We start from the raw sequence: 24036 nt of genomic DNA, 5'->3' as shown, positions 1-24036 counted from the left end.
CCAGCAGTCTACTCTGGCCCAAACAGGAGTCCTAACAGAGACATCTGGAGTCACAAGCCTTGCAGGCTGCCCCACCACCACCAAATTTGTCTCTATTCTGTCCTGGTCCAATATGGCAGGCCCACGTTCCTCTTCAGCTCTAGGCACAACTTCCAGCCTTCTCAAACTTCTCCAAATTTGTCCTGGTCACTGAGGAAAGTAGGAAAAGATGTGGGGGCAAAAATCCACGTGCCTCTCCATAACAAAATGTTTTGAAGTCTCTTATCTTAAAAATGCATGCAAATTTGTCATCTTACTCGATAGTATGTTTTTTAATATAAAATGATTTAAATAACCTACCAGTTAAATGAGTTAACCTTTTTCTTTAAAAGATGCTCAAGTAAAATTGGTGCTCTAGGAAGATGCCTATGATCAGCCTGTGACTCCCCATACTGCAAGCATAGCAATCCATACATCCAGGAATCCACATTCCAAAGGCAGAAACATGGATATTTAGACTCTAGTGTCTAAACGTGTGCATGATACATGTCCCTCTTTACCCCAAATTCCATAGATACCTACTCTTTGGCCTAAATATCAGTGAGGGGGTGGAAATGGGGTGGGGCAAAATTACGTCTTTCAAAAATATTTCGTAACTTTCATTTTTAAGTAATTCAGACTGGCTTTATTCTAATGTGTCTACAAATTAATCAGTTGTAGCTTGGAGTGTCTTTTCTCACCACCTACATTCTGCTATTTTACCTTACTTTATTTTAGCTGTGCAGTTCAATATTTGCAATAAGAAAAAAGTCTAATCAAAGTATCAAGTTTACTACCTCATCTTTTGTCCTCCAGTTACATACTCTCCTGGTTGTTTGAAGACTTGGGTTGACTGAGGCTAACTAAATCCAAGCATTGAACAGAAAAAGTAAATTAGGAATTTAAGAGGAAAGGCAACAAGAAAATATTTTGAAAAATGTATTTGATTTCTCCCTATAAGTTTCCTTTTTCCCTTCCCCCTATAAGTTTCCTTTTTCCCTTCCCCCTCACAAATGTCCCTTTATTTTCTTCCCTCAGAGGTTTGTAGTAGGCTCCCTGAAGTCCAATACGAGAGCTGCCGAACTCATATGAGAATAGGCAGATCATGTAAACAGTTGAAGTGGGCTGAGTAAAGGCGAGAGGGAGCAGTGCGGACCGTGGCAAGCTACAGAGTATGTGCTCCCTCTGGAGAAGCAACTGTTACTCAGCCCCAGCTCACCGTTGCTACGTACAGGAATGAGGGCTTGAGTGCTGGCAGACCTCATTTTTTCATGAAAACTTCAAAATCTGCATTTTAAAAATGCAAAACATTTGTTTTTACTTGGCAACTAATTTTGAAATTTTAAAAGAAAACAAGAGGGGGCCAAATTCAGTGTGCTGGCTAGCTCCAGTCCATGGGCCTGCCATTGTGATTTTGTCTCAAACCCATGGGAATACAAAGTGATATGTTTTCCTCCGTCTGAAAATGATTACAGAGGACCTCATGAAGAAAAGAGGCCTGTGGGCACAAAAACAGTAGGAACCTGTGCCCTGCTCCCTGACAGTGCTTAAGATCTCTGGCTCAATAGCCCTTCTTAGGGTGCCCCAAGGGGGCTGACACTGGGCCCTGAGTTCCCAGCCTTGCCATAGACTCCTGCGCCCCAAGGGTGATTTGGAAGCAGTAGAGTAGCAGACCTTAAGAGACTGCATGGGCTTGGGAAATGGTCATCTCAGTGCTAGCCAACTTGAACAGGTGACCCAGGAGCAGAGGGAGCTCCCTAAATCACAGAGCTGCGTATGACTGTAGAAGAGGGGATGGAGGGTGAGCCCTGGGAACCTCTGAGGTTCAGATTGCTGCCAAGGGAAAAGCATAATTATTTATAGAATATCTATCTCTCCTCCCCATGAAGGCAAATACCTTATCTGGCTCACTCACCAACTAGCACTTGGTACAGTACCCAGCACACAGTGGGGCTGCATTTTATAAAAAGTATGCAATTGAGAAATAGTGACATATAAGAGAAAATATCACTCTTTGCACTGTTATCTGAAATCATGTAAATCCTCCCCCCAAAGTAACAATCCATTAAGAATTGCATAATATTTAAACTGGTGGATCACATGAATTGTAAACACTGGGATGGTGCAGATTAGAGTTACAAACCTAGAGTGTGTATTCAAACTGGGCCAGCTGGGAGAATATTGACATTGGGCTTGGGAGGGCAGGGATGCTGAGCATAAGATAGATGAAGGATCTTCAGTGTGTTTTTTCTAGACCAAGCTCTTCTTATCAAGGCTTCTCTGTATAATGCTTAGCACCACGATGCATGCAGTTGGGTGCTAATAAATGGAACTACAACTACTCAGTGACTATCAGAGCATACTCAAGGAAAGTCATTTGACTTGTAGCTGTGATCACGGTTTGGAATACTCACTGAGAATGGGTAGGGTTCCTATTCCCTTCTGTTGCTGGAAGCAAACCAGTTCTCCATACCTGGGCTCCTGTGAAAGAATCTGTTTCCTCCCCATTCCTGCACTGCCAGCACCATGTGGCTCCAGCCTACCAGGGCAGCAACAGAGTACACCACAGAAGCTGCTCTCCCCTGACTAGTGTATGGAGGGAGGGACATGGCAGAGGAAGGAGCCACCTGGATTTTACTGTCTGGAAGTCTCTCATGTTTGACTTCCCAGAGCAATGTGGCAGCCAGGGTGGGCCCGAGGATGGGGAATAATGATAAACCCACATAGTACCCTCTCAAATCAGTTTCTTAGAGTTAAGGGAATTTCACATGTATTGAAGTTCCTTCTCAATAGTTTTCCTACCAGTAAAGGTGTATCCCTTACCCATAACATTGGTTTTACTATTGCTGTGGTCAGGCTGAGATGCTTGGATTATCAGCAGCTTGCTTAAATCAGAAGTTCCCTGAACCTAGAAGAGAAAAGTCAAAATTAGTCAAAAGAGCACTCTTTGATCTCTAACCTGGCTGCTTCCTAACCTTTCCAAAGAATATGAAAAAAAAGCCAAAGCCTAGAGCTGGGTCTTCAATCTTTGCTCTATCTTCTAAATTTCAAATCCTCTTTGATGTTGAGAAGCAACCAGCAAATTGTCTTTGCGTATCTGGACACCAGAAAGGAAATGTCTACACCTTACTTGTAACTAGACTGGAAATTCCCAGTTTGGAAAGCAGGGAATCCCCAGCAACCAGGGAGCTAATTTTACTCCACTGATGCTCAAGGGCTCAAGGCCCAGCATCCCAGGATGGCCAGACTATCTTCTGTTCTTAGACCATTTGTCCCATGTGCCATAAAATCTGCCTCCCGGAATGCCAGCAGCACACTAGTAATCATTAGAACTGCCATTTTTAGATTACCACATATTATCTCATTCAATCCTCACAATAACCCGATAAGATGGCTGCTGACCTTATCCCCATCTTACTAAGAAGGAAATTGAGGTTCAGAAACATTAAGCAGCTTATCTAAGCTCAAGTATAAGTAGGCACAGGGGTCAAGTTTTTTTTTTTTTTGAGACGGAGTTTCGCTCTTGTTACCCAGGCTGGAGTGCAATGGCACGATATCGGCTCACCGCAACCTCCGCCTCCTGGGTTCAGGCAATTCTCCTGCCTCAGCCTCCTGAGTAGCTGGGATTACAGGCACACGCCACCGTGCCCAGCTAATTTTTTGTATTTTTAGTGGAGACGGGGTTTCACCATGTTGACCAGGATGGTCTCGATCTCTCGTGATCCACCCACCTCGGCCTCCCAAAGTGCTGGGATTACAGGCTTGAGCCACCGCACCCGGCCGGGTTCAAGTTTTAAGTCCAAGTGTGCCTGACTCCAAACCCTGGTCTCTGAACAAACTAAGCTGCAGGCATTACTCCTGTTGCCCCCTTTGCCTCTTATCCCCACCCTTTGTTTCAAAGCTAAAAAGATTTTAATTTTCTATTTAAAACATGTAAATTACCTTCATCCTCTGAATTGTTGAAAGATCCAAAATAAGAATGTTTTGAAAGGGGAAAATTCACTTTTTAGGTTTACCAACTTTTCCAGGACAAATTTTCCTAACGACTTTTTACAGTCTGAACTGGCAGAAAAGGTTCCTCCCAAAGGGGAGAAACTTACTCCCAGATTTAAAGAGATGTCAGCTCTTCCCATAGCTTCTTTGTCCTCCCCATTCCTTTGTCCTATGGCAGGCAGCTTGGGCCATTAGGCACTTTGCTTCTACCCTTCCCATGTCCTGTTATGTCCTGGGTGGTCACACTTCCTTTGTGTTTACAGAGGTACAGAATGCTGAGGCCCAGGCCCCACGACCTACCATCAAGTTGTGTCCACAGCCCCTAACATGGCCACAAAGTGACGTGGCCCCTACTCTACTTCTTTCTTGTGAACCAGTGCAGATACTTTCAGAGCTATGCTAGAACACGGCACCGTTGCCGCATCTCATCCTTCCTCTGGCACAGTCCCACGCCAGGGCAAAGGGCATGACAAGCAGACAGCAGGCAGATTCCAGCTCCCTGTCCCTTGGGCGCACCCTTGTGTAGGGCACCTGTACTACAGTACACAGAAGCCATCAGTACCTTTTTCCTGTTTGTAAAAGGCAGGTAAGAACTGCAGGGGCATTCCAGGTGACATATCCTTTTAAGGTGGTCAGTTGAGTTTTAAAGTCACTTTTGGGGCACCATGAAAATCAAGTGACTCTTTAGAAATGATACTCCTTACCTGCTCACAGGTTTTAGGTATAATGCAAGGTGCAAAATATGGTTCCTCCGTCTTAGTATCAATTACACTGCCATACAAATTTCATGATCATATTATCAATAGTCATTTCATTATAGCTTGATAAAGTTTCCACATATGCATGATTGTCCATCACACACTTCTGAAACCTTAAGTCCTATAATAAAATTGCATTTTTAAAAATAAATCATACAAATTGACAGATGGTATCAAGAAGAAAACAGATTCACTGATCTATCTGAATTCTTTGTGGGTGTCAGAAGGCACAGGGCCGCTGGCACCAACAGACAGACTTTATTTAGCATTCAGAACGGCCTCTGACAAGTTTCTGAATTCCAAGTGTTTATGCTTTAGTGGTCCCTGGATACTGTTGTCCAGCCCTAATTTGTGAGCTCTCAGCCACAGCAGGGTGGTTGGCTATGACTCAGGAGATTCCTATTTGCACAAGAGCTAGAGTATTAAAAGATTCAGAGGTTCACCTAGCGGTAAGCTTACATTCCACTTGACAGGTGATTAGGACTAGCACAAAACCAAGCAAGCCACTGAGTCTGAGCTACATATACTTCAAGGTTCAGCATCGCAGACTTTAGAACTGGGAGGGAGTTGTTACAGGTTGAATTGTGTGTGTGCGCACACACACACCACCTCCCACACAATTCTTATGCTGAAGTCCTAACTCAGTATCCTGGAATGTGACCTTATGGAAATGGGGTCATTGCAGATGCAATTAGTTAAGATGGGGTCATACTGGAATAGGGTGGGCCTCTCATTTGAACGAGTAGTGTCCTTATAAAAAGAGGAGATTTGGACACAGACTTAAATCTACTTTTCTTTTTTTTTTTTAGAAATGATTGCAAGTAGCTTGGGAAAATTAACTGTGACAAAAGGATTGACAACCTACCTACAGGAACTCAGGATAAGAGAGCAGTTAAAATTCTAGCAATCACATTTTAGAAAATCAGACACAGGGCCAGGCACAGTGGCTCATGCCTATAATCCCGGCACTTTGGTGGGCAGATCACCAGAGGTCAGGAGTTCGAGATCAGCCTGGCTAATGTGGTGAAACCCTGTCTCTACTAATAATACAAAAATTAGCCAAGGATGGTGGCAAGCGCCTGGTATCTCAGCTATTTGGGAGGCTGAGGCAGGAGAATTGCTCGAACCTAGAAGGCAGAGGTTGCAGCGAGCTGAGATTATGCCATTGCAGTCCAGCCTGGGCAACAGAGTGAGACTCTGTATCAAAAAAAAAAAAAAAATCAAACACACATTTCCTTTCTATTTTTGTCTCAAAAATATGAAATGCATTCTGTAAAAAATACAGTGCACAAAAATTTATTAATATTAACATCATGTAACTTACCTCGTCAATAAGACTTGATTTAAAATACTGACATGCAGTATTGAGAGCAAACTTTATATTTTATATTCCAGAGATGGCCAGAAGACATCAAAGCCTTCATATAAATCCTCCAGGGAGATAAAACAGGCCTGAAGCAAAAAGGCACCAGGCCATAGCAGCTTGATTTGGAACTAAACTACAAGACCATCGAAAAACAAGATACCTGTGGATTTCATCTTCATCTTACCTCTCAGAAAAACGATCAAGTCTAGCATAATTTTGCTGCTCTTGTCATTTAGAAGCATTTGTACTGTGAAAATGGTTGTTTGCTAAGTATAAGATGATAACATGTATGGTTTGATTAAAGCTATAGACTTTAAAGAGACCAGAAAAATTCATATCAGTCAATAGATACAATGAAGGATATGACTCATGAGCCCAAAAAAGCCGTGTGAACTTATCTATTTTTATTGTCATGGTAGATAAAGTGAGCTCATTCAAGGTTTTTGTTTCCAGAGACAAACAGCTTAGCTGAATAAAGAGGATACACTTAGGCCGGGCGCGGTGGCTCAAGCCTGTAATCCCAGCACTTTGGGAGGCCAAGGCGGGTGGATCACGAGGTCAAGAGATCGAGACCATCCTGGTCAACATGGTGAAACCCCGTCTCTACTAAAAATACAAAAAAATTAGCTGGGCACGGTGGCGCGTGCCTGTAATCCCAGCTACTCGGGAGGCTGAGGCAACAGAACTGCTTGAACCCAAGAGGCAGAGGTTGCGATGAGCCGAGATCGCGCCATTGCACTCCAGCCTGAGTAACAAGAGCGAAACTCCGTCTCAAAAAAAAAAAAAAAGGATACACTTTCAGATTCAAGTTACACGAACTTTAGTGAGCTCAATTCAGCCTTGTGACTAAACTCGTGCCTTCTCTCCTCTTCCAAAATGAAATGGTATGAAATCGCTAAAACATTTCCTTCCACTCCACACACCCCTAAGACTCGATCCTGCTCTGTTGCATCAGATAGTGTCCAAAGATTGAGAATTCTTTGGCTCACTTCTTTTATTTATTTATTTTTTATTTTAAAATTTATTTTATTTTACTTCAAGTTCCGGGATACAAACACAAAATGTGCAGGTTTGTAACATAGGTCTACGTGTACTAGGGTAGTTTGCTGCACCTATCAACACATTATCTAGGTTTTAAGCCCCACATACGTTAGCTATTTGTCCTAATGCTCTCCCTCCCCTAGTGTCCCACCCCCAAGACCCAAATGGCCCTGGTGTGTGTTGTTCACCTCTCTGTGTTCATGTGTTCTCATTGTTCAATTCCCACTTATGAGTGAGAAAATGCAGTATTTGGTCTTCTGTTCCTGTGTTAGTTTGCTGAGGATGATGGCTTCCAGCTTCAACCATGTCCCTGCAAAGGACATGTTCTCATTCCGTTTTATGGCTTCATAGTATTCCATGGAGTATATGTACCACATTTTCTTTATCCATTCTATCATTGATGGGCATTTGGGTTGGTTCCATGTCTTTGCTATTATAAATAGTGCAACAATGAACATATGTGTACATGTGTCTTTATGGGTCCTTATAGTAGAATGATTTATATTCCTTTGGGTATCTACCCACTAGTAGGATTGCTAGGTCAAATGGTATTTCTGGTTCTAGATCCTTGAGGAATCACCATACTGTCTTCCACAATGGTTGAACAAATTTACATTTCCACCAACAGTGTGAAAGCTTTCCTAGTTCTCCACAGCCTAGCCAGCAACTACTATTTCCTGACTTTTTAATAATCACAATTCTGACTGACATGAGATGATATCTCATTGCAGTTTCGATTTGCATTTTTCTAATGATCAGTGATGTTGAGCTTTTTTCATGTTTGTTGGCCACGTAAATGCCTTTTTTTGAAAGGTATCTGTTTATATCCTTTGCCCACTTTTTGATGGGATTTTTTTTTTTTTTGTAAATTTGTTTAAGTCCCTTGCAGATTCTTGATATTAGACCTTTGTCAGATGGGTAGATTGCAAAGCTTTTCTCCCATTCTGTAGGTTGCCTGTTCACTCTGATGATAGTTTCTTTTGCTGTGCAGAAGCTCTTTAGTTTAATTAGATCCCATTTGTCAATTTAGGCTTTTGTTACAATTGCTTTTGGCATTTTTGTGATGATGTCTTCACCCATGCCTATGTACTGAATGGTATTGCCTAGGTTTTCTTCTAGGGTTTTTATAGTTTTGGGTTTTACATGTAACTCTTTAATCCACCTGGAGTTAATTTTTGTAGAATGTGTAAGGAAAGGGTTCACTTTTGATTTTCTGCATATGACTTCCCAGTTTTCCCAACACTATTTACTGAATAGGAGATCCTTTCCCCATTGCTTGTTTTGATCAGGTTTGTTGAAGATCAGATGGTTTTATATGTGTGGGGTTATTTCTGAGGCCTCTGTTTTGTTCCATTGGTCCATATGTCTGTTTTGTTACCCATACCATGCTGTTTTGGTTACTGTAGCCTTGTAGTATAGTTTGAAGTCAGGTTGCATGATGCCTCCAGCTTTGTTCTTTTTGCTTAGAATTGTCTTGGCTATACAGGCTCTTTTTTGGCTGCATATGAAATTTTAAATAGTTTTTTCTAATTCTGTGAAGAATGTCAATGGTAGTTTGATGGAAATAGCATTGAATCTATAAATAACTTTGGGCAGTATGGCCATTTCACACTACTGATTCTTCCTATCCATGAGGATGGAATGCTTTTCCATTTGTTTGCATCCTCTCTTATTTCCTTGAGGAGTGGCTTATAGTTCTCCTTGAAAAGGTCCTTCACACCCCTTGTTAGTTGTGTTCCTAGGTATTTTATTCTCTTCATAGCAATTGTGAATGGGAGTTCACTCATGATTTGGCTCTCTGCTTGTCTATTGTTGGTGAATAGGAAAGCTTGTGATTTTTGCACATTGATTTTGTATCTCGATAAGTTGCTGACATTGCTTATCAGCTTAAGGAGTTTGGGGACTGAAACAATGGGGGTTTTCTTTTTCTTTTTTTTTTGAGACAGAGTTTCACTCTGGTTGCCCAGGCTGGAGTGCAATGGCATGATCTCAGCTTACTGCACCCTCCACCTACTGGGTTCAAGCTGTTCTCCTGCCTCAGCACCCCTGAGTAGCTGGGATTACAGGCATGCGCCACCACACCTGGCTACTTTTTTTTTTTTTTTGTATTTTTTGTAGAGATGGAGTTTCTCCATGTTGGTCAGGCTGATCTCGAATTCCCAATCTCAGGTGATCTGCCCACCTCCACCTCCCAAAGAGCTGGGATTACAGGTGTGAGCCACTGCACCCAGCCAACAATGGGGTTTTCTAAATATAAAATCATGTCATCTACAAACAGAGACAATTTGACTTCCTCTCTTTCTATTTAAATACCTTTATTTCTTTCTATTGCCTGATTGCTCTGGACAGAACTTCTAATACTATGTTGAATAGGAGTGGTGAGAGAGGGCATCCTTGTCTTGTGCCAGTTTTCAAAAGGAATGCTTCCAGCTTTTGCCATTCTGTATGATATTGGCTGTGGCTTTGTCACAAATAGCTCTTATTATTTTGAGATATGTTCCATCAATATCTACTTTATTGAGAGTTTTTAATATGAAGGGATGTTGAATGTTATTAAAGGCCTTTTCTGCATCTATTGAGATGATCATGTGGTTTCATCATTAGTTCTGTTTATGTGGTGGATTACATTTATTGATTTGCATCTGTTGAACCAGTCTTGCATCCCAGGGATGAAACCGACTTGATCATGGTGGATAAGCTTTTTGATGTGTTGCTGAATTTGGTTTGCCAGTATTTTATTAAGGATTTTCACATCAATGTTCATCAGAGATATTGGCCTGAAGTTTTATTTTTTTTGTTTTTGTGTCTCTGCCAGGTTTTGGTATCAGGATGATGCTGGCCTCATAAAATGAGTTAGGGAGGAGTCCCTCCTTTTCCATTTTTTTGGAGTAGTTTCAGAAGAAATGGTACCAGCTCCTCTTTGTATTTCTGGTAGAATTTGGCTGTGAATCCATTTGGTCCTCAGCTTTTTTTTTTTGGTTGGTATGCTGTTCCTGCCTCAATTTCCAAACTCATTATTGTTCTATCAGGGATTTAACTTCTTCCCAGTTTAGTCTTAGGAGGGTGTATGTGTCCAGGAATTTATCATTTTCTTCTAGATTTTCTAGTATATTTGCATAAAGGTGTTTGTAGTATTCTCTGATGATAGTTGGTATTTCTGTGGGTTTAGGGTTGATATCCCCTTTATCTTTTTTTTTATTGTATCTATTTGATTCCTCTTTCTTTTCTTCTTCATTAGTCTAGCTAGTGGCCTATTTATTTTGTTAATTTAAAAAAAATCAGCTCCTGGAGTCATTGATTTTTTTTTGAAGCGCTTTTGTGTGTGTGTATGTCTCTATCTCCTTCAGTTCTGCTCTTAGTCACTTCTTGTCTTCTGCTAGCTTTTGGACTTGGTTGTTCTTGCTTCTCTAGCTCTTTTAATTGTGATGTTGGGGTATCGAGTTGAGATCTTTCTAGCTTTCTGATGTGGACGTTTAGTGCTATACATTTCCCTCTTAACACTGCTTTAGCTGTGTCCCAGAGATTCTGGTATGTTGTCTCTTTGTTCTCATTGGTTTCAAAGAACTTCTTGATTTCTGCCTCAATTTCATTATTTACCCAGGAGTCATTCAGGAGCAGATTGTTCAATTTCCATGGACTTGTGTGGTTTTGAGTGAGTTTCTTAATCCTGAGTTCTAATTTGATTGCACTGTGGTCTGAGAGACTGTTTGTTGGGATTTCAGTACCCTAGTACCCATTAGTTATTTTTCCTGATTCTCTCCCTCCTCCCACCTTGCACCCTCCAATAGCCCCCACTGTGTATTATTACCTCTATGTGTCCATGTGTTCTCATCATTTAGCTCCCACTTATATGTGAGAACATGTGATATTTGGTTTTCTGTTCCTGCATTAATTTACTAAGGATAATGGCCTCCAGCTCCATCCATGGTTCCTGCAAAAGACATGATCTTACTCTTTTTTAAGGCTACATATTCTCCTATGGTATGTATGTACCACATTTTCTTTATCTAGTCTATCATTAATGGACATTTAGGTTGATTCCATGTCTTTGCTATTGTGAATAGTGCTGCAGTGAACATACATGTGCATGTGTCTTTATAATAGAATGATTTATATTCCTTTGTGTATATACCAAGTAATGGGATTGCTGGGTCGATGGTATTTCTGTCTTTAGGGCTTTGAGGAATTGTCACACTGTCTTCCACAATGGCTGAACTAATTTATACTCCCACCAACAGTGTACAATTGTTCCTTTTTTCCATATCCTCTCCAGCAACTGTTATTCTTAAACTTTTTAATAGCTGCCAGTCTGACTGGTGTGAGATAGTATCTCATTGTGGTTTTGATTTGCATTTCTCTATTGATCAGTGATGTTGAGCTTTTTTTCATATGCTTGTTGTCCATATGTACGTCTTCTTTAGAAAAGTATCTGTTTATATCTTTGGCCCACTTTTTAATAGGGTTGTTTTAAAAACAAATAAATTATTCTTTAAAAAACACTATTGTCATAATGGTGACCATTTGTTGAACACCTACATGCGTCAGACATTTTACATAGATGTTTTTCTAATCCTTATAACATCAAAAGGTAGATATTCTCTCTACTTCATAAACAAGGACATTGAGACTTAAGGAGGGTAAATAACTACTCCCTCAGGCAGGGTGCAGTGGAGTTTGGCAGAGCCTGGCATGTGAGACACTAAATCTGCCTTCTCACCTCCCACTAGCTGGTTGGGTGACTAAGATGTCAAAACCCAAAGAAAGAAAAGATGCTGACTTTTTTTATTTACCTGAGGAATAATTAATAACTCATGACAGAACCATTTCCTACCTGTAAAATAGTTTCACAGATGATGGTATATTCAATTTCGTGCATAAGCAGACAGATTAGCTCTCCAATTATGTCCCCACTAGTACAGGGCTCTGTAAACATGGCTCTGGACTCTCTATTAGGCCTTTGGCTACTGCCTATTCCAAAGGTAGGAGATAAACTATGCAACTGCAAAGGGAAAAAGTGTGCAAAGGGAAAGAACAAATTAAAAACCCTCTGATCAAACCATAGGAGCTTTCACTATTTCTTACAATTTTTCCAGTGGAAAGTAAAGATCTCCTGTCAGGTGTAAAGGAATTAGGCTTCACACACACACACAAAAAAAATCATTATTTCTTTCACATTTCAACTCCCCAGGGCAAGGATTTTTTTCCTAATCATTGGTTTTACAAATGACCCCTATTTACAACTTTCTACTTATGTCTGTCTTATGTAAAAATACCACCAAAACTGGTAATTATCATATGCAACTAATGCAATCACTCATTGAGTCCATTAGATATTCTTACCATAATGGGCTAATGCGTCAGGTGGAAATTTTGATTGCTTGGACACATAAATCAGATATCAAGAATTAATATGCCTCCAAACCAAGCTATGACGTTAACAAAAGCCTTGTCTCTTTTTTGAATGCTTAAGAATAATTACTATGCAACATCAACAGGAAAAGTTTTTAGGATAAACATAGGATGGTTGAGTTACTTCAAGAAAATAACTGGTAGGCATAACTGGAGAAAGAAGAGAGGTATCAGATTTTAGGGGGAAGCTGCAAGAATTGAGATGAGAAGGATTCCGGAATTTTTCAGAAAGTTTAGCTGCAAACATCAAAGAGAGAGGGTATTGTTCGAGACACAGGAAACAGGGAGCAAAAGCAATTAGCATTCAGGCTGTTAAAGGCATTCATGCTTCCAGAGGAGTTTGACATTTTTTTTTAATGGCTGTAATTTTGAATGTAATTCAAAGGATCTTTGAGCAATCAAGAATGCCTCTGCTTATTGAAAAACCAAGAAAAGATGATGACATTTGAGGTAGGCAGCATTCTAAAGAAGGCCCCCCTGCAAGATTCCTGTCTGTTGTTCAAATACTAATCTAGGGATTGCAATAAAGGGACTTTGTAGTGGAATTAAGGTTGCTTATCAGCCTACCTTAAAAAGATGATTTATGGAATTAAAGCTACTAATTAGCTGACCTTAGAAAAATGTACAAAGTCCCTTCACAGCCATACCAGATTAGTATTTGATTGAAAAACAGATGGGAATACTGGGGGGACTGTAATCCCGTGAGCCCTTACAAGCAGAAGGGAGTCCATCAGAGAGAGATGTGTGAAGGATTCCACATGCCTTTGCTTGCTCTGAGACGTGAGAGCCTGCATTCAAGAATGAAAGGGGGCCAAGTGCGGTGGCTCAAGCCTGTAATCCCAGCACTTTGGGAGGCCGAGGCAGGTGGATCACGAGGTCAGGAGATGGAAACCATCCTGGTCAACATGGTGAAACCCCGTCTCTACTAAAAATACAAAAAATTAGCTGGGCATGGTGGTGCGTGCCTGTGATCCCAGCTACTCAGGAGACTGAGGCAGGAGAATTGCCTGAACCCAGGAGACGGAGGTTACGGTGAGCCAAGATGGCGCCATTGCACTCCAGCCTGGGTAACAAGAACGCAACTCCGTCTCAAAAAAAAAAAAAGAACGAAAGGGAAGTTCTGGGAGCTCAAAGTGGGCTCCAGCTGACAGTCTTTGAAGATGCAGGGACTTCTGTTCTATAACTATAAAGAGTAACTAGATCTGCCAACAACCTCAAAGAGCCTGGAAACAGATTCTGCCCCTAGAGCTTGCAGAAGGAAATGCAGTCCTACTGACGTTGATTTCAGCTTCATGAGATCCAAGCAGAGAAATCAGCAGAATCCTTTGGATTTCTGACCTACAGGACCATGAGATAATATATTTAAGCCACTGAATTTGTGGTAATTTGTTATGGTATCTAAAAAGTACTAATATAACCTCTTCAGACCAAGCTTCATTGGACTATAGTTTAAGAAGGCTTAGCTACTCTAGTCATTGCAGGAAAATTCCCAAAGAAACATGTTACAGCAAGATGCAGCTTTTAAGTACTCAACTTGCCATATTTCACAAACACTGGCAGCAGTGTGTTTTTCCCAGAATTCTTATGGGAGTATAGTATAATGACTAAGCACATGGATACTGGAGACGGACTACATGGGTTCTAAGTAATCTTTGACCTCTGAGTATGTGTAGTTGGAGCCAAGTGAATTTTTTTTTTCTGTGTATCAGTTTTCTATAAAATATAGGGTGATGGCTGGGTTCGATGGCTCACACCTGTAATCCCAGCACTTTGGGAGGCCAAGGCAGGCAGATCACTTGAGGTCAGGAGTTCAACATCAGCCTAGCCAACATGGTGAAACCCCGTCTCTACTAAAAACACAAAAATTAGCTGGGCCTGCTGGTGCATGCCTGTAATCCCAGCTACTCGGGAGCGGAGACAGGAGAATTACTTGAACCCAAGAAGCAGAGGTTGCAGTGAGCCGAGGTGACAGAGCGAGACTGTTGTCCAGGCTGGAGTGCAGTGGCACGATCTGGAATTCTCTTGCCTCAGTCTCCCAAGTAGCTGGGATTATAGACGTGTGCCACCATGCCTGGCAAATTTTTGTATTTTTAGTAGAGACAGGGTTTTGCCATATTGGCCAAACTGGTCTCGAACTCCAGATCTCATGTGATCTGTCCGCCTAGCCCTCTCTAAGTGCTGGGATTACAGCTGTGAGCCACTGTGCCCAGCCCATATTGCCTTTCTTGACTACCTTTTAAAAAATCACAATTAATCTCTTCCTATCTCCATCATCTCTAACATACTGTAAACTTATTTTTGTTCATTGTCCCATCTCCTTTTATCCCTCTACAAGTAATTAAGCTCCGAGAAGGCAGGAATTTGTGTCCATTTTGTCAATCCCATGCCTAGAATTAACAGTTCCTGACACATTGTGATAATGAAGCAAATATTTTGTGGAATAAATGAGTGAATGGATGCATGAAAAGTGCTTAGAATAGTGCCAAATAGTAAATAAGTGTTATACTGTGTTAGTATTCTATTTATCATAGTAGTTTGTTTCCATGATATTTTAAGGTCTGATATACCCATTTCAAAACCAGAAAACCAAATATATTATTTTTCCCCATATTAAGGATTTGTCATTTATGACCATCATCTAGGATCTAGGAATTTGGCTCATAAACTGGGGATCACCCATGAATTCAGCTACTAAAAACTATTATACAAATACAAAGGATTCTTGTCCCCATTACTCTACTGATCTCTCTCTCTCTCTCTCTCTCTCTCTCTCTCTCTCTCTCTCTCTGTGTGTGTGTGTGTGTGTGTGTGTGTGTGTGTGTGTCTGGGCAACAAAAGTCTCCCATTGGACAGATTAAAAGTTGTATTTCTGATCCTCATCCTATTTCCTTGGCATGGCATGAGTAATTCAAGCCATGCCAATTATTGATTTCCTTGTCTGAACATTCTGAAAATCCTGCTTCCTCCCAGGACTGTTGCAAGAAATAAGTAAAGACTATGACAGCATTTTGTAGAATGGAAAGCACATTTCTGATGTTGACTATCTCTCAGCTGTCATAGTTAGAGTAGAAATGGTTTCATTACATTAAAAATTTTAACTTTTTCAGTACCTAAATTTCTTCTTATTCTACAATTACATGTTTCAAAATACACTTTAAGTAAAAACAAAACAAAACCAAAAAAAAAAAAAACCAATAGACCCTTACAATTGCCATTCCTGAAATAATTAAGTAAATTCCTTGTGACATTTCACCTTTTTTACAAATGATATCGCCACAGTCAAAATAGGAAAGTTTGGCTCTTTCCTGAGTAAGAAAAAAAAGAAAAAGGAAAAGAAAAAAAGACAGTCAACACAAAGACTTCCTAGTCTACTTTTCTAAATATTATATATATATATGATTTTAAAGCTAAAAACAGTTTTCAAGTAGCATAAAAACACAAACTATATTCTTGGTTTATTACTGGACTGTAATGTAGTATTACCTCGTCACCTTTTAGAAAGAAAGGAACAGGCAGACAAACTTTGACTTTGTGATTAGTACCTAGCACAGTAACTTGCATAACTATGGAATGAATATGCAAATTAACAAATGAAAATTTTTTTCAGCCCCTGTTTGGAGATTGGGTTATAATGATAAGCTAAGCAATTTCCTTGACTTTGGGAAGAAAAACTTTCAGTTGTGTTGGGTAGATATTTACATAATCAAGTGGGATAATTACGACAAAGAAGACAACAGGGACAGGGCACTATGCAGAAAAATGCAGAAAAGCCACAGGATCCTATCTTGGTTGTTCTGTGAGGCCTTTACAGCAGACAGGACAACTAAGCTGAGACTTGAAAGAGGATAGCAGGGATAACATGAGTTGAAGACCTCCAGGGCAGAAGATTCATATATGCATGATCCAGAAGCAAATGAATGTCTGCAGTTAGGGTAATAGCAAAGATGGCATATGTCTCAGGCAGGGAGGGATGGCGACCAGGGTTAAGCCATCCACTAGACATCAGCAGGCGCAGCGCCTGCATCTACAGTACTTTTAGACATTTACAACAATGTTTTAATGTTTTTTAGAATCAGAAGGAGGAAAACTAGTTTTGTAAGAGATAATATATAATACTAATATATTCACTGTGATACTAACACAGTCATAAAGTCTAATTTTTAATGTTTTTTGTGGAGGAAGAGGTCCACTAAGGCAGAAGTGCCCAGGGCCCCTATGAATCACTATGTTTTGTGGGCTCTCTGCAACTGACTTCATGTGGTCCTTCCAGCACTGCTCCTGCCAGGGGCCTCTGTGCTGCTCCTGGAACACATCAGACACATCCTGCCTCGGGGCCTCCTTGCACCCACTACTCCCTTTGCCTGGAGTGCTCTTCACTAAGCCATCTACCTGGCTTGCTCCCTCACTTCTTTCACATCTCTCTCCAAATGTCACCGTATTAGAGCAGCCTTCTATGGCCTCGCCATATTATTTCCTCACCTTATTTTTCTCTAGCACTTACAACCATCTGATAAGCCTGATAGGCTATATATTTATGTGTTTGGTGTGTTTATTGTCCATCTCCATCCATATAATATAAGCTTTATGAAAGTAGGGACTTTGGCCAGGCATGGTGGCTCACACCTGTAATCCCAGCACTTTGGGAGGCCGAGGCAGCAGATCACTTGAGGTCAGGATTTCGAGACCAGCCTGGCCAACATGGTAAAACCCTGTCTCTACTAAAAATATAAAAACTAGCTGAGCACGGCAGTGCATGCCTGTAATTCCAGCTACTTTGGAGGCCGGGGCAGGAGGATGACTTGAACCTGGGAGGCAGACATTTCAGTGAGCTGGAATCGCACCACTGCACTCCAGCCTGGGCAGCAGAGTGAGACTCTATCTCAAAATAAAAATAAAAAAAAGAAAGTAGTTGACTTCATCTGTTTTGTTTACTGCCGTATCCCCAAACCTAGAACAGTCTCCGGCTTGTAGAGGATATTCAATAGATATTTGTTGAAAGAGTCCAAAGTCCTGTGGCAACCCTCAGCTGACAGAGCCTGAACTTGAATACTCCTCAGTTCTCACTGTTCCCTATTATACTATGCCCAATCGACTTTACTTTTATACTATCTGCCTGGTCTGGGCAGTAACTTAAATTTGAGATCCTTGCTCCAAAAAATGTCTCTCCCAGTGTGTACATCAAGAAGTCTACAACATAAAATAGAACGGGATTGGTAATAGACAACTAGAGCTACTCCTAATCAGATAAGCCATTGTGCAAAACTGTCTTTGCCCTTTAGGCTCAAAAAGAGACCTATTCTTCCTCCAGGCTTTCCTGGGCCTCCATTTTGGCTTTCCCTGAATTGGCCAGTATGGAATATGCTTTTCTGTCAATCTTTCATTAGGGAGTGGAAAAAATGGATAATTATCAAACCTGAACCAAAATAGAAAACAGAATCTTTACCTCGAAGAACTCAATGAGAACATCTTTACCTTCCAGCCAAATGATATTATGAAGGTGTTTGTCAGGAGTTGAGGGTGGGATTGCCACTGGAAAGTTACCTAGTGCTTTTATTTTTTTAAGAAATACCTAAAAATAATCACCATAATGGGGATCAGATCCTATAACAGAAAATGGACATGAGGCAAAAACTAGGGAAATCTAAATAAGCTACTATTAGGCAAGTTGAACCTTGATGTTTGACTCACGGCTTCTCTCAACCTATCTAAATTCCTCTAATCATTTTTGTCCCTTGTCTTCCCTTATTACTATTTTCACTGATTTATTAACTCAGATTGAACCTATCATCTTCATAATTCAGTTGACACAGTGGATGGAGAAGCAGAAAAGTCTAGTAAGTCTATAGAGGGAGCCAAAGGAAGATGCCATAGATGGCAACCCTGATAGGAAATGGAGACTCTAGAAAGCTTTCTAGATCCATGTTCAAATCCCTTCCTTAGGCCTTGTCACATAGCCTGGCTGATGTGGACTCTATAAAGCACTCTGTGTCCTTTTAATACATCCCCCAATCATTTTTTTACTAAACTTAGTTCAAGTTGGTTTCTGTTACTTGTAATCAAGTAGATTTGACAAATGTAGCTCACCGGGTAGCATTGGCATTGGTTGTCCTTTGCATTATCAAAGGCTACAGGTGATTATAGAGTTAACACCTGCAGTTAAACACTTTTTTTCCATCTTCATCCTCATTACAGCTAAAGTAACCATGAAGGCTGGGGTGTTATGCAGATAGAATCAAATAAAATTAACTTATTCAGCTCAATGTCCTCATGTTTATCAGTAATGCCTCTTGATCAAAGGAAGGTGAGATTTTTTAGAGCTTCAGCAATCACATTTCGGATTGCCTGCTTAGTCTTCAAAGCAATGACAATATCACGACATTCATGCTCTATGAGCCCTACAGCAAAGAAAATAAAATTCAGTAAGTGACCTGTGTGATAACCACAATAACTAATATCAGTATAATACTGTATAATTTCCAAAGCATCTACACAAAATTCTTTTATTCTAGTTTCACGCAGAACTTGTGAGGTCAGTAACAAGACCCCATAAAATAGAGTTGAAAATAACTCTATTTTATGGATGAGAAAATTGGAAACTGGTTTCTCCCCCCACACCTCCTCTCCACTCCCCACCCCACAGCTAAAAGAAAATCACTCTCTCAGTCTCAACCCCATGGCATCTCCTCCATATCTCTACTATGGAACTCATGACATTATCATGTTACTATTTGTCCTTCTCTGTCTCATCCTCTCTCTTGTATAATTTTTGTTGGTTAGATGAATAAATGACTGAATGAAAGAGTGAAAGTACTCCTGGACTTTGGCTGGTGGGTGTTTCTGAGATCAAGGCGCATATTCTTTCCCCTTTAGTAAACATGAGAAGATGTGAACTGGACTGTGAGTCAAGGTTAAAACTGCATCTGTTTCATATTCATATTCAACATGGAGCACAATGCTTGCCATATTGAAGGTACTCACTCACTTTTTTAACCAAAATGAATTGACCACTAAAGTGAAAGGTAGCAGTGATCAAAAGTATAGGTTTTAGTGTCAGATACACCTGGGCTAGAGACCTGGCTCACTACTTACTCAGGCAAGTTAACCCTCCTAATAGTAGTATCTGCCTCACAGGGTAATTATAAGGATTAAATGAGTTAATGTATATAAAGCAGTTAGCAGTTCCTGCCATGATAAGCATTCAGTAATCAGTTCCAGTAACCACATGGAAACAAGCACTGCCTTTTAGAGTAGTGAACCGAGAAAACTTTGTAATAGTCCATACTGATCTAAAACATAATATGAAGCAGCTATCCTAATCCCTTCATCTTTAAAATCACAGAAATAAAAACCTGTCAACGCGTAAATGGCAACAATGGGTCATGGGTTTTCCGAGACGAGGCCAAAATATTCTCTAAACTATTGTCTCTAAACTTACACTTTCATTCATTAGACCACGTCCTTTCCATTTTGATTTGGAAAGCGTAATACCCATACGGTGTCTTACAGTGTAGTCACGAATACGAAAGGGTTTTACTTCATTTACTTTCTTTCTTTTCTGATAACTTCCACTTATTAAGGGCCTTACATATACCAGACCCTCTACCAGATGCTTTTGCACACACTGAAAGCCTGCTCCACAGACCCACATGAGGAAAGCTGACCCAAAAAACCTGGTATAAAATCCCTGGGCTCCTGCTCCATCTTTCAAGTGGAGTGACTATGGATACTCAAGAAGTGACATTCCTTGCAGCCCTACATTCCAGAGCATCTTTGCAAAAGACAAAACCACAAAACAAAACCATCTTGTCAAAGGTAACCTGTATGTGTGTTTTTCTTCTAATCTTGAGGACTCTGATCTTGCCACCTTAATACACTTTCCACACTCCTCTCATTCTTTCCTCTACACTCCCCTAGCAACTAATAGGACTCTGCTAACTCTCTGCAATTATCTATTGATATGCTCATACACTTCTGTTTAAGGGTCGGGGTTTCCCATCTCTGCTTTCCCATACCTGGCCCATTAGCTGTGTTTAATAAATGCTTGTTGGATGCATAAATGAATGGGTAAGTAAATGAAAGCATAAATTTTTCTCCTTTTATTAAATTATGGAATAATAAGGTGTGACTTTGAGAGCTCAGACACTTGAACTACCTACCTAATTCTTTGACAGCATCCTGTTTGCTGGTTTCCAAAATTTCATATAGTTTCTGTAAGATATCAAAAACATGCATATCTTATCCCACCAAGTATACTTCTGGCTTTCCTTTTATTTTTATTTTTTGAGATGGAATCTTGCTCTGTCACCTAGGTTGGAGTTCAGTGGCGCGATCTCTGCTCACTACAACCTCCACCTCCCAGGTTCAAGTGATTCTCGTGCCTCAGCCTCCTGAGCAGCTGGGATTACAAGCCTGAGCTACAATGCCCAGCTAATTTTTGTATTTTTAGTAGAGATGGGGTTTCTCCATGTTGGCTAGGCTGGTCTCACACCCCTGACCTCCAGTGATCCACCACCTCAGCCTCCCAAAGTCCTAAGATTACAGGCATGAGCCACCACAGCCAGATGGCTTTCCTTTTAAATTCTGAGAAAAGGAAGTATGATAGAAGAAATTTCACTTAGTTAAATCTAGAAAAGCTATTGACTCAATTCTTCCCTCTGGGTCAATTCTGCTTCTTTGCGCATGCTCAGACATCAGTCTCAATCAATGAGTGTGGTACAGTCAGTAGCTTGCATAACTACTGTGCCTAATAGTTCTCAGGAAAGATTAGTATGCACTCCACTGTGCACTAGGGAGAATTCTCACTGACAGACCCTGATTTGGGAGAGCTAGTTGGGAAGCCAGCCTATTAGGAGCATAAAAAGAAGTGGAAAAATGAGAAAATATGATGTTGATTAGTTCATATTTCTTAAAAATAACACCTTGGGTAACTGAATAAATCACTGCACTCCAGGGCTAACCAATCTCTGTTGAATCAGTTATACAACAGATATTTGTTGGATACCCACTATGTCCCAGGCACTATTCCTCATGAAGTTTACCCTCTAGCTTTGAGTCCCTGGGGAGTTTGCACTTGGCTACACCAACAGTCCTGGAATCAAACAACATTGATTACATCAATGACCAAAACGGGGTGAGTACAGTGGCTCATGCCTGTAATCCCAGCACTTTGGGAGGCTGAAACAGGAGGACTGCCAGAGCCCAGGAGTTTGAGACCAGCCTGGGCAATATAGTGAGATCTCATCTCTATTCAAAATGGAAAAAGAAAGACCTCATGGAAAGTATATACAATTACAGCTGATAAGTACTGTGGGGAAAAATCAAAGTTAAGCAGGTAGAGGGGAATCAGGAGGATGAGGTAGAATTGAGGGTGTGAAGGGTGAGTTGACAGTTGACATAGGCTGGTCAGGGGAGGCCTCTGTGACAAGGTGAGATTTGAGCAACGGCTTGAAGGTAGTGAGGGAGGGAACCACGCAGATACCTATTGAGAGGATGTTCCAGTTTCATTTCTTTCAAGACAATGGGGTTTCTTTCTTTCTTTTTTTTTTAATTGAGTCGGAATTTCGCTCTTGTTACCCAGGCTGGAGTGCAGTGGTGCGATCTCAGCTCACCGCAACCTCTTCCTCCTGGGTTTAGGCAATTCTCCTGCCTCAGCCTCCTGAGTAGCTGGGATTACAGACACGCGCCACCATGCCCAGCTAATTTTTTTGTATTTTTAGTAGAGACGAGGTTTCACCATGTTGAGCAGAATGATCTCGATCTCTTGACCTCGTGATCCACCCGCCTCGGCCTCCCAAAGTGCTGGGATTACAGGCGTGAGCCACCGCGCCCGGCCTCTTTTTTTTTTTTTAATATACGAAACACCCAAATTGTCTCAAACTTCTGGACTCATGCAATCTGCCCACCTAGGCCTCCCAAAGTGCTGGGATTATGGGCATGAGCTACCACTCCTGGCAAATCTTAATATTTTAAAATGTGAAATTTTACCTTGAAGAGAGAAAGAAACCTAATTAGTCTTAAATATCCTGTTACTACTGTAAACTGATTAAGAGTCAAACTGTCTGGTATCTATTTCACAAGGTACATAAAAAAGATATCAATGATTCCAATGGCCAGGATAGAAAATTCCAAAATATTCCAAAGCTTTTGAAAATATTTCCTATGCAGAATTATTATCTGTATAGAAAACAAATAGAAACAAATGTCATTTCATAGCACCTATCCAGTAATGTTGGGGGGGGGATCTATAAAATTAATGATTAAGTTCTTAACTACAAATGAGTTATATTCCAGAAGTTGAGCTTTAAGTTGTTGATTTGGAATCCCCCCAAAATTCTCTTAAATCTTCAACATCAAAAATTATAGGCTGGGCCTGCAGGTCTCTGTTGAGCCACGGACGCGGGTCTCTGTTCTGCAGGATGGGGCTTCTTAAAGTTGTTAAGAATAAGGCCTACTTTAAGGGATACCAAGTGAAATTTATAAGACGACGAGAGGGTAAAACTGATTACTATGCTCGGAAACGCTTGGTGACACAGGATAAAAATAAATACAACACACCCAAATACAGGATGATAGTTCATGTAACAAACAGAGACATAATTTGTCAGATTGCTTATGCCCATATAGAGGGGGATATGATAGTCTGCACAGCATATGCACACGAACTGCCAAAATACGGTGTGAAGGTTGGCCTGACAAATTACGCTGCAGCGTATTGTACTGCCTGCTGCTGGCCACAGGCTTCTCAACAGGTTTGGCATGGACAAGATCTATGAAGGCCAGGTCGAGGTGACTGGTGATGAATACAATGTGGAAAGCATTGATGATCAGCCAGGTGCCTTTACCTGCTATTTGGATGCAGGCCTTTCCAGAACTACCACTGGCAATAATGTTTTTGGTGCCCTGAAGGGAGCTGTAATTATCTTGTATGTAAATAGCATCAAACATTATTCAAAGGGCCCTCAAAAGTGACTGCTAAAATTTACCAGACATAGAAACAGGATAATAGGTTTGTGACTGAAAGCCTCAGGAAGAAGATTTTTTTGTTTTTTTAACTTTAACAAATCACACATTAATTTTAACAATCAATGGACTTTCAGAAGGTGAGGAAAAGTTTTCAAGTCATCTGAAAACCACATGCAAAGATTAAAGACATTGCAAGAAAAGAAATTTCAAAACATTATGTGAACAGCACCAACCATTTGTATTATAGCAACATGCAATCTGCCTTCTTCTATTAAAACTTCATCTGTTGGGGCTTCCTTCTTCATTTCCTTAGGTGAAACATGGGAAAACTGAGCCATACCAGACAACATGTTAAAACATAAAGAGATAAAGTTAAAAATAAGTAAAAATGATTAAGAGCTGGTGAATGCTACATTTAACAAAGATTCCAATACATCTCTTACTTTCAATTAGAAACTAGAAATGATTAAACTTAGTGAGGAAGGCAGG

The 24036-nt window shown here is 40.6% G+C and overlaps 1 protein-coding gene across 1 annotated transcript; it reads right to left on the bottom strand.

Moving 5' to 3' along the window:
- Positions 1-694: 694 nt before the first annotated feature.
- On the bottom strand, positions 695-24036 carry LOC118149197 (sodium/hydrogen exchanger 11-like). Its single transcript, XM_054247893.2, is given in 13 exon segments — positions 695-890; positions 2845-2926; positions 4716-4791; positions 4793-4890; positions 6094-6149; positions 6152-6221; positions 12008-12175; positions 15792-15890; positions 18029-18154; position 18568; positions 18833-18980; positions 20742-20793; positions 23781-24036. Coding segments are annotated over 13 exon segments (1149 nt in total). The 5' UTR covers positions 23898-24036; the 3' UTR covers positions 695-834.

The sequence above is a fragment of the Callithrix jacchus genome, chromosome 18 (genome assembly GCF_049354715.1).
Source record: "Callithrix jacchus isolate 240 chromosome 18, calJac240_pri, whole genome shotgun sequence".
NCBI classification, from domain to species: domain Eukaryota; kingdom Metazoa; phylum Chordata; class Mammalia; order Primates; family Cebidae; genus Callithrix; species Callithrix jacchus.
Note: the sequence above shows the minus strand (reverse complement) of the source record. Positions and strands in the feature narration are given on the sequence as shown.